General features: G+C 31.9%; 1 protein-coding gene across 12 annotated transcripts in view; it reads left to right on the top strand.

Annotated features, from left to right (window-relative positions):
- TRIQK (triple QxxK/R motif containing) overlaps nucleotides 1-11,293 on the top strand; it is an 86,130-nt gene extending 74,837 nt beyond the window's left edge. For all 12 annotated transcript variants that reach the window (XM_032760034.2, XM_032760033.2, XM_058444490.1 and 9 more), the window contains 2 exons: nucleotides 2,384-2,469; nucleotides 7,735-11,293. In XM_032760034.2, the coding sequence (XP_032615925.1) occupies nucleotides 2,384-2,469; nucleotides 7,735-7,848 (200 nt within the window). In that variant the 3' untranslated portion in view covers nucleotides 7,849-11,293. The remainder of the gene's footprint in view (nucleotides 1-2,383; nucleotides 2,470-7,734) is intronic.
- The last annotated feature ends 544 nt before the right edge of the window (nucleotides 11,294-11,837 follow it).

The raw sequence follows: 11,837 nt of genomic DNA, 5'->3' as shown, positions 1-11,837 counted from the left end.
GAACTAGAAATACCATTTGACCCAGCCATCCCATTACTGGGTATATACCCAAAGGACTATAAATCATGCTGCTATAAAGACACATGCACATGTATGTTTATTGCGGCACTATTCACAATAGCAAAGACTTGGAACCAACCCAAATGTCCAACAACGATAGACTGGATTAAGAAAATGTGGCACATATACACCATGGAATACTATGCAGCCATAAAAAATGATGAGTTCATGTCCTTTGTAGGGACATGGATGAAACTGGAAAACATCATTCTCAGTAAACTATCACAAGGACAAAAAACCAAACACCGTATGTTCTCACTCATGGGTGGGAACTGAACAATGAGAACTCATGGACACAGGAAGGGGAACATCACATTCCGGGGACTGTTGTGGGGTGGGGGTAGGGGGGAGGGACAGCATTAGGAAATATACCTCATGCTAAATGATGAGTTAATGGGTGCAGCAAAACAACATGGCACATGGATACATATGTAACAAACCTGCACATTGTGCACATGTACCCTAAAACCTAAAGTATAATAATAAAAAAAAAAGATTATCCTCTTGCATCTGTTTATTCCCGCTGCTCACCCCCCACCCCCCACCATAGCATCAAGAGATTATTATAGGGCATATATAGGATGAAACAAGAAGCTAGTTTTTGATAAATCTACAATCTTCAAATATCTTTTAGAATTCCAGTTAGAAACTTGCTTGGTAACCCTGACCGGAGGCCTTTGATGTGTCACCGTTTTCATTGTTCTGAACTGTTTATAGCTCAGCAGGAATAATGACATGAATAGTTTGACTGTAGAGATGTGAAATTAGAGTGAACACTTGTCCAGATTTTTTTCATCAAAATTAAATATTGCTAATTTAAAATGGGTCAGAGTAACATTTTTCTCATGTATTTTGTTCATTCCATTATTGAAATTTAGATCATTTGATTCATATTATGACAATTGGCTCATTTCTAGATCATCAGACCCCATCATCAAATAATATTTATTAAGCTTCTGCATGCTCATTGATCCAGAGTTATTGCTATACAATAGCATTTAAGGAAAGAGAATACAATCCTTTAAAAACAAAATACCTTGCTTTCCAGCCAAACAAACACTTTTATGTGTCTAATGGACACAAATATAGTGGTTCTTCACTACGCCCATCCATTTGACTCTCATTTGACTACCATTTCTAGTTCTAAAACTCTGTATGAAATTTTAAAGATACTTTTGAATCATTAGCAGACACATTAAGATATATTGCACATTAAATTTTTATGATATACTTGAGTTTAGACCAACTGCTTTTCAATTTATTTCAATGTGAAGAAGGTGTGGAAATTAAAGTTAGAATTTGTATTATTTAGATGAAGGGAATGTAGCGATGAGTTTTGTAAAGGAACTGGTCATCGAAAGGAAGGGGAAAAGATGAAAATAAAGCAAAATAAGAATATAAAATAGCCAGAGAGGTTATACAATCATGTATTAACTCCTCCTGAGAATAACATATTATATTGTTATGTTTGAGGCTCATTTTGACTCAGTTCCTAGTTAAGAGTTGGGTAACAAAAAATATATCATTGTAACGAATGCTTTTACTATTCTTGTTCTTGTTGTTAAACCTATATTCTCCCCAGGCTGTGTAATCCACTCTTGTTACTCTTTGCCGGAGTCACTAGATGATACACAAAGGAAATTTTGTGACACTAACTCAGTTTCACACATTTTTGGCTATGAAATGTGGAAGAGATTATTGAAACTATTATCTAAATGTAGCTATCCTATAACTGCTATCTAGCCATATTAATTTTGTTCTCTATTAAGAGGAAATAAAAGTTAAATACATATTTTTCTAATGAATTCAGGGTACGGCTAAAAGTTAAGTATTTATAGATTTCTTCTTTAGTCTTTTACTTAAAGGAAACTTGGGGATATTTCTCACTTATGTTTTGAATGCTTAATGTATCCATAATAAAATACATTTATAATGAGCTGTTACTCTTAGGAAGACAAAGTTAACTTTACCTGTTAATGGGATCTTACATATACTTATTTACTTATGCATCTGTTTCCAAATGCTTCCAAAAGGTTTATTTGCTTTACTTTAAATTTTGTGTTCTCTAAAACAAGTTTTTATCTTTTTTGACATTCACTATACAGCAAATCGAAGATGTCCGTCAGTATCTTCTTCTTGAAAAAGTAAGAGAGAAGGAAAATTTGACCTTTTGGTGACAAGTTTATGGTTACCACCACTGGGAACTACTTTGCAACTCTGTGTCTCTGTTTCACTGTATTTAAACATTCTTTGACATTTCAAATGATTGTTAAACTTAATTATATATAAGCATAACTCATTGTCTGAAACTATTTCTTTCTAGGTAAACAGGATTATAAAAAAACTAAACCTATTTTACGAGCAACCAAATTAAAAGCAGAAGCAAAGAAAACAGCAATAGGCATAAAGGTGAACCTCTATTTGGTAACTTTAAAATTTGATATGTGCATGCCATTTCATTTTCTAAAACTGGATTGCATAAATGTTGAATTCTAAATGTTGTATGACATTTCACAATCTAAATAGAATGCCAGACTTGAAGGTTTTTGTAAAGAATTTACTTAATGGAAAACATCCTTCCTACTCTGAGATTTTGAAGGGTCTTAAAACAGTGTCACTTAAGAGAATCAGTTATACTTAAAGGTGCAATTTATTTTCTCTCTAGCTACTGTGTGTATTATTCAGACATTTCGGTGATGTATGTGGCCTTCGTCAGAAATTTCTTTCATTTTTCAATAAATTTCATTTTATAGTTGTTTAAATTGTAGTTGTAATTATATATACTGAGATCATTAATTATGTAATTTTACTCTACTTATTGTTGTCAGTACTCTCTGATGAAATTATAATGACATTCCTAAACTTGTTCTTTCAGAATACCAGTGTTTTATCTGCTTAAGAGGGATAAATGCAACTGAGAATGATGTTAGCAGATATTAATTTAATGTGCTAACACAATGAAACTCAACAAATTGCATTTACATTATTGCCTATGTCAATCTTTTGCCAGGTATTTAGAGTTGAATTAAACTATTAATAGAAGAATTAATTTGGCAACTCTACTATCAAAGGTGTAAAATAAAAATGACCAGTACATATATTTTATTTAAATATTAACATGTTAAAAGGAGATTTGGGGTTTTATCTGGCAGATGAAAAATCAATTTTTCTAAGTTATAGCTTACAGCAAATGCCAAGGTATTACTACCAAGCTGTAACAGCTGTTGAACTGCCAGATGATATATTTGGTTGTCTTCCAGAATTTGCTATTATGATCACGAAACACTGCCTTCTTTTCGCTCCTGATTGCTGATTTTGATCAAGCATTGCCGTGTGATGCAGTATGTTTGCACAACACCATCTCTTCCGTGCTGTGTGTCAGTTTTTATTGAAAAAAAAGTAAATTGCCTTTTTGTTTAAAAGAGAGAAGATTCATCTTTTGAAGTATTTTTCTAATTTCATGTGAAATTTCATTCATTAGAAAAATTCTTTATGACGTGACTTTTTTAAAATCAGTGTTGAGTTTTTTTTTTAAATTTTACATTTGGCTACTTGATGATCATTTCTTGAAGCGAGAACATGGTCTGTCATTGCCCTCAAAGGCAATATGTCATTTACTTTTATCTTTCACAATACAGTGGGATTTTTGTTGTTTTAATTAATTTGTTTGTTTCTTAGAAAAATATGGGGTAACAAAATCCTCTTGTGGCACAATATGATAAGTTAAATATCAGGATTTGAGAAATAGTGCAGCTATTTATTTATGTATATACCACCTTTATACACACACATCTTTTTTATACATTTGCTCTTATAATTGTTGTTATTCTTTAAATCTGAAGAAATAATAATGTTCCCAGTATGAGATAAGGTCTACCTTATAGTGCAGTTATCTAGTGTCTTTTTAAAAACACTGTAGAATTTGCTAGTCTTTCTATGAGAGATTTTATTTAATATTTAAAGTATCAACAGAAATCTTTCAAACTGGCAGCAGAACATAGCTCCTTTTTTCTCAAAAAAAAAAAAAAAGAACATAGCTCCTTTTTAATAAACTAGCACATCATTTTGATTTGTAAACCTGTGGAAAACAAAACTTTAACCTTAAATATTACTTACTTTGCTTGACAATTTATGTGGAGAGCCTATTAAGATGATATGAAACTTTTTAGAAGCAGAACCTTGAAGGTGTTTTACATTTCAAATCTGGCATACTAATTAGCTTGCCCTGTCAAACTTTGATTGCTTTGTCATTTTGGCATAGGATTTTAAATAACAAAGTTTCTTTCAGCAATTGCCATTTAATGCTTTTTAATTTCCCCAGTGAGTGATTTTATCCATATTGATAACGTCAGAGAAGCAACTAAGGACTAATGAACATCGAGCATATTGTACTCTTACCTAGTTGATATAGAATGACCATAACCTTGTGGTGTCTTATCACTTTACTACGTAGTCTTTTGAATGAATCATAGATATACTCTTCATTTAATTCAAATCTATAGAAAATATGAACAGATGCATGGATATAAAAATAACAGCAATGAGAATAGCACTGAGCTCAGGATAAGGAGGCCTAGAATCCTATCCCCCTTGCCTCTTCCTTTTGCCATGATCCAGCTAAGTCTAAGTTGGCATATTTATAAAATGGAAATTTTGCCATTTACCTCATAATGTTGTCAGGAGAGTTCAATAATACACTAGAAACATTGAACATTAAATTGAATGCATAGAAGTCACTTATAAATTATTAGCTGATTGAGAAAACATTTGTTTGAATTAGCCATTCCCAGTTTGTGTAAGTAAGTCTCTCCTTCAGTGTTTGTCATCAGCCTTAAGATACCCTCTTAAAGTGTGCATCTTGTTGCCATATTATATATTGCAAAATGTTCTTAGATTGGCTTTGGAGGTAGTATTATGGATATTAGTGTTATAAAGTTTTAAAAACATTACTAATTTTGATATCCCTGTATAAAGATTATATAAATTTTACTCAATCTTTCATTATTTATAAATTATGATAAATATTATAATAGTATAGCACCTGTGAAAAGAAAGATGAATAAGACATGATCATCTTGGAAGAGCTTATATAAGAAATCACTTATAGATTTCATTACAATATCAAATCAACAGTACTGACTGAGAAATCATGGGCTAGAGATATGCAGAATTATACAATAGGGGCTTAACCCTCAGAGGCTTCTAGTGCTTTTTGTAAATGTATGTTTAGTAATAGCGTTTTGAGGGAACAGTTAGCAATTTCCATATAAGATATTAATACATTGTTCTGAAACCTAGACTTGATTTCTACTGAGAAGGTACTTTTTATTTTTTGTGTTTTAGAAATACAAGAAAAATGCCATAATTTATGGCCCAGTAATGCCATGAGTGCCACCTAAAAAATGTTTGCACAACTAAATTTGCTATTTAGTTGCTGCTCAATTAAAAGATTATTTTTTCAAGAATTACAGCATCACTAACTTTTTTTCAGAATGCAAATACTGATTTTCTAGCATTTAGAAGGAAAGGATTTACATTTGTTAATGAGCTTTTTTTATTTAAAAGGTTTATATGAAAAGTATAATTATAATGAAAGAATAAGGATCACAAGTTTAGTTTTGTTACATAAATAAAATATTCAAGTGCCAACCAGATCCTGCCCACAACCCCTTGGGATGAGCCAGCTTGAAATGTTATGTTTGTTCTTTTTTGTTCTTTTTGATTTAAAGCTAAAAATAGCCAAAGGGGGCAAGGGAATCATAAATGCCTATAGGTCTCTAAGTTATGGTTAGTGTCACCAGCATCCTGCAAGCATTATTTTCAAATTTTACCATTGTTCCAACTCTCCAGACATTCAGCCTCTACAATGCTTGTCTCCTCAATGAAGAGATAATTTTTGAAGAAAATTATTTGCTATACCTTTCCACCTAGTACTTTTAAGCCATGCCCACACTGTACATTGAACAGATGTAATGAATTAATGGGTCTTCTGAAGTTATGTTCTATGAATATTCTCTGCTTCCTATCCCTTAAATGCCTTTTCATGCCTCTGAATGTTCTGAAAATACTTAGTGAAATGATACAGAGTTGTTTTAAGGACAAGGAGTTGAAAAGCAGCAATTAGAACTGACTATCAATAAGATATGAATCATGACCTCCAATCAAGAGTACAAACTTAATTCTTGCATTAAGCTTGGGTGAATGGGGACTGCTGTTGAAGAGTTTTGTTGTCCACTATACAGAACAGATGGAGTTTGCAGTTGTGTGTCACTTGTTTATTACATCCTCTTAAAATTAGTAGCTATGTAACCAGATGGGTCTGGGAACACAGCTGTGGATATAAGAAAATAAATGAAACCTGTCTGATGCTGCCATGCCCTTTTGAGATGCCAAAGTGTTTCAACTGCAACAAAGAAAAAATTCACTTTCCTTTGACATTATATTGGTATATTAGATTTAAAAAATGAAACCTTACAAAAATCTTTGGCACTGAGTTTTTCAACCTATTGGTGTTTATTAATATTTATTTTCATAGTTTGGACATCTAAATAAATGTAATTATGAAGCTAAAAATCTATATAAAATATCTATTTATAAATTCAACATTCACATAAAAATTCCATGTTGATTATAAGCCAAATTCATTTTAATGTTTTTGAAGTTTATTATTACTGATTTTACCTTCTTGTGAAATGTAAACTACATTCATGTAAATGCAAATGAATTGCTTCTCTGTAAAGCAGTGCCAGGTAAAGGGCATAATATACAGTAGAAGTTAGAATATAATATTAAGCCCTTTAGTATACTGAACTGGCATTCTATTTGTTTTTTTTTCTTTTTTGATTTGGCCAAATGATATGTTAATGTTAAGAAAGTTCTGGAAGGTATACACACACAGAGATATACACATACACATACTTTTTGAGAGAGAATATGATTTTTATCATAATATATGAGTAAATTTTTATCATTATTTCAATATAGTTGATTAATTTAATCCACATCACATCACAAATGAAAAATCTGGGCCCATCCTTCAAAGCTGTGATAAATGTACTGTATTATGCTTCATGAGTGAAGAGTACTTTGTTTTGTTCCTCTGCAATGTAAACTATAGACTTTAGAATTTAAAAATTAGAGTTTCAACAGTCACATTTAATGAGGATGTATACATCTAGATATAATCTAGAGACCAGTTACGACTGTTTCTTTACAATGAAAAGGAATGATAATTTAAAAAAAAAACTGTGCCCAAATGCTATCATTAATACTGAATGTATTGAAGCCACAAATAAAGTTAAACACACTCAAATAGAAAACAGATCAACTGTGTAGATACAAACTGCATTGCTTATATCGAACATCCTGATATCCAAACTATAAAAATATATTAAAATGATACATTTTTAATATTACTATTAGGAAAAAACAAATTAGCTAGAAATAATAATACCAATGACCCACCCACTGGTGTATTTGCCATTTCATTGGGACTTGCCAAGTACAAAACAAGTTTCTTAATGGCAAAAAATGGTAAACAAAATGGATATGATTGTTAGGTTCGAATTATTCATTCTAGACTGTGGAATAATACGGTTATTTTATCTGGTGAAACTAATAACGTTAACCAATCTTTTTTCATCAATTTCAAGTCTACTTTTTTTTTCTTCCCAGGAAGTTGGCCTTGTACTTGCAGCTATACTGGCACTACTACTGGCTTTCTATGCTTTCTTTTATCTCAGACTCACCACGGATGTTGACCCTGATCTGGACCAAGATGAAGATTAGCTAAGCAACAATCAGTGCATGAAAGAGAAATGACTTTATGAAAGCACCTTTTGGGACCAAAACTTTCAATACTGAAACTGTAACATCTTTAATTCTTTCTGCTAATATTTTCAGTTTGCAGACATATGATTTTTAATAGTTGCATAGGATGTGAAGAAAAGAACCTTACCTAGCAATGCAGTATAGTATGTGCTACTGGATACTTTAATATATCTTTCTGCTTTGACAGCCACCCTATACATGATACATTTAGATGAAATGGAAACCAGATCCTAAATTTTTCAAATGTCATTGCCAATTTATGTGTATAATTCCATCACTTCCCCATGACTAAGTCTATTTTTGTTCTATATACATCATAAGTTAGTATATATTCTTATTTACAGAAACATACTCAAATCACATTCAGAAAGAACAAAAAGTCATGGGAAATTTTTTATTTTACAACAAAGCCCTGCTTTCTTTCTGGATGTATTTTATATCATTACAGAGACTATCTGCACATACATCTACCGTAATCTTTTTCCTTCTTTGCCAACTGTTCAGTGCACATGTGCTCCATCAGAAATGGCACCTGGATGACAGAAGCTCAAAGAGTCACATATGTCTCTAAAATAGAGTTCTTTTCCTCTTGGGCTGTCTGAACTGGTGTAAATAGAAGTTCAGTTGATCTTGGTTTTAATTAACTTATTACTCTATTAATATAACCTTGGAATTCTATTTTAATTATATTGTTCTGGCTGCTTGTAGTATCAGTTTGCCCCTCTTGTTAGGGAGATATGTAAAAATTTGTCATTTAATTGTGCAGTCTTTTTCACATAACAGTAATAGCAAAAATCTTACCTATTCAGAATCATCTTCTTAGGTTGTGTCCTAAATCTGAACAATACAGTTGTTTTATAAAATTACATTTTGTCTCTTGAGAGTTAATCAATTAGAACTCTTTAGGGAGAAAATAAATAATAGAAAATATATGCCTCATATTTCATATGTAATTATCTGTTGATATAATTTTTCAATGTATTTTGTATTTGTGGGAGCATAATGACCTGTACATTCAATATTTTTACTGGTAATTCAATTTTTAAATATGTTTTTACAATGCTTGAACACATAAAGCTTAGAAAACTGGAAAATACGTGTCCACAGAAAGAGTTATTAGCTACTACATTATGTAAGGATGCATAGAAAATGAAATTGTTGGAAACATGTGCACAAAGTGTTTTATATTATATACATTGTACTTACGAAGAATAAATAAAATATTAAGATTGTTTTCCTACTAGCCAAGAGAAGAAATCCTTGGGAAATCTCTGAGGAGTATATGGGGCTTTATAAGCACTGTTTCTAAAAGATACTCTTTGGTACTTTTGCAAAAAGTCGAATGTGACTGTGTAGCATTATGTTCTGTAGAATTTTTTTCAAGTAGCATAGTTTATTTCATTGGTGTGAAAACAGCCAAAGGTTCCAATATCCTCACAAATCATTTATGCCAAACATCTGAGGGCAAAATTTAGCCAGTGTTATTTACTAGATTCTTCCCTTTGAACTCACAAACTCAAGAGACAGACCAAGAGTTCTTATATACTCACCAGAGCGGACCAATCCAAGTGGCATTTTTAGGAAAGGTTGCAGCATTTAATGCCATGTGGTATGTCTGTTCGTCAAGTGGGTGGCAAGGGAATATCCAAGCTGGCATTTTGGATATGATGGGCCTTTTACTTTCCTGAGTGACATGCCACATGTCAAGAAATACTGCTCCCCACCCCCCCACTCCCATCACATTTACGTGAACAATTTTCATTCAGTTATTTCCCCTTCCATATGGTGTTAAAAACAGTCATATTAAATAAAGATTATTTCTAGTTTTCAGTGATAATTTAAATGAGAGGATATGTAATAATTGCTTATTAGATACTTATCCAAATGAAATATAACAGAGTTTACAGTACTTAAAATAGCTGATTATGCTCTTGGAAATGTTTGAAAAGTCATCATCCTGAAAAAAACTTTACCATTCTGTTTTACCCTTGAGGTTTTTTTTGGGGAAAAATGTTTTTGATAACTATTAATCTAAATATAGTATAATTATAGGCAAATTTCACTGCCTAGTTTTATTGATATCCTGAGTCTACAGCTTGTCTGTTCGTATGACTGATTGATTTATAATAGCTCCAGAGAACCATAAATTTCAAAGGCTAAACTCTGATTTTAGTAAATAGCAGGTAAAGTGACACAATATATGTTTACACAACACTGTTTTCATGAAATGCAAATTTTGCAAAACTCACATTAACTGGGAAGCAGCCAACCCTCTGTAAAGAAATCCCAGATTGGAAGTCTGGTTTGAATCTTTGAAGACAGAAAGGTGATATCCGGCCTGCTGTTTTAAAGGGACCACACTTTTGAATACCTACTGGTGTTTGGCATAAATCTGAGACTGGCACCAGACACAAATTTTAGACATGGGTATTTTCCCTCCAATAATTCACTGCTCAGAGTAATTTAGAAGACAAAAACAGAAAAAATCGTAATGATTTTTTAAATGTTAGAATATGTTTGTTAACATACTCTGCAAAATAAATTTCAACTAATGCAATAGACTTAAAATATAGCCTATGGAATACTGTGATTGAAGTTTGAAGGCTTGCTGGTTCTTATTTTGCATGCAAGTTTAGACAGGGTAAAGAATGTATAAATTTATTTGAGACGAGATACAGTATTGTAAAAATATAACCTCTAGAATTTCTTTTAAAAGAAGCAAAAGCCTATTTTAGTACAAATGTAGGGTGGGTAGTTGTTTTAAGGTGGCAAAATACTTCAAGATTTTCTATCTTTTTAATTTTTCATGAGGACAGAAGAAATACTTCCACCCCAACCAATGACTGTAAGATCTTGAGAGTATGTTCTGACTCATTTCTGTAATTGCAGTAGTGTAGTCATCTGCATATAAATTTAATAAATGCATGTTAAAATTTAAGTTGATGCCTTTTAGTCCTCTCAGAGTCTGTCACAGTTTCTTTGTGTAAAGTAAATGATCAAAAAATGTTTGAATTTAATAAATAAAACTTAAAAATCACAATATCAATCAACTCAGCGTTTACCAATTATGGTCCTTGGTTGTACTGAGATTATATATGTTTCATCCTGATTCTCTTTAAATCAAGACAACTAGCATTAAGGTCGCTATAAAATAGAAACATTGCTCTTTTCTAGGGAATCAAATATGCTATTTTTATCTTAGAATTTATTAAAAACTATACTCAATGTTTGAATTCAACTTAGCATGCATTTTCACTCCAAATGAAAATAGAACTCAATTTTCATTATAATGTTTATGTGACTACTAAAACACTATATTTTACAGGTTCTAAAATTATATAGTCAATGATAATTCAGTAGAGCAAATTGTGCTATACATGAGCATCAGAAATAAACTTCTAGAAATTAAACTCAGCCGATTTTAATGTATTTCATCCATAACATAAAGTTGTTGAGCCAGAGACTACCTAAGATAATTTTGTATTCTCTCCTCACCAACAATTAGACTTCTTTACACTTACCTGGGTCTTCTCTGGGAGATTCCTACCACTTCTCCCTTAGCAGCACTGCCTTCTTTTATTAGAATTGCTCCAATGCAGCCTGGATAGAATGCTGTTTGCTAGATTTTGTTCCACTTACACCATATTTAGAATCAGTGCAACCCACGGTTAAAAAAAAAAATGTAGCAGATGAATTTAACCTACAGGAACATTCTTACCATTTTGTTGATATTTTAGCTAAACGTAAGTATAGAAGGAACTGGGAGAGTCATGTAAAGGACTATATCAGTATGGAAATATCCATAGTGGGTCAGTAATTGAGTTAAACAATTGAACTGTAGCCGCATTCAGCATAGTGCCTCCTTGTTATACAGTTTTTCTATCCCTAGCAACAGATATGTGATTCTTATTTCAAGAAAAATACGATACGTTACATGCCAGAAGATT

This window comes from Hylobates moloch, unplaced genomic scaffold (genome assembly GCF_009828535.3).
Source record: "Hylobates moloch isolate HMO894 unplaced genomic scaffold, HMol_V3 SCAFFOLD_9, whole genome shotgun sequence".
Lineage (NCBI taxonomy): Eukaryota > Metazoa > Chordata > Mammalia > Primates > Hylobatidae > Hylobates > Hylobates moloch.
The sequence above is the reverse complement of the archived record's forward strand: the minus strand, read 5'-3'. Positions and strand labels throughout refer to the sequence as shown.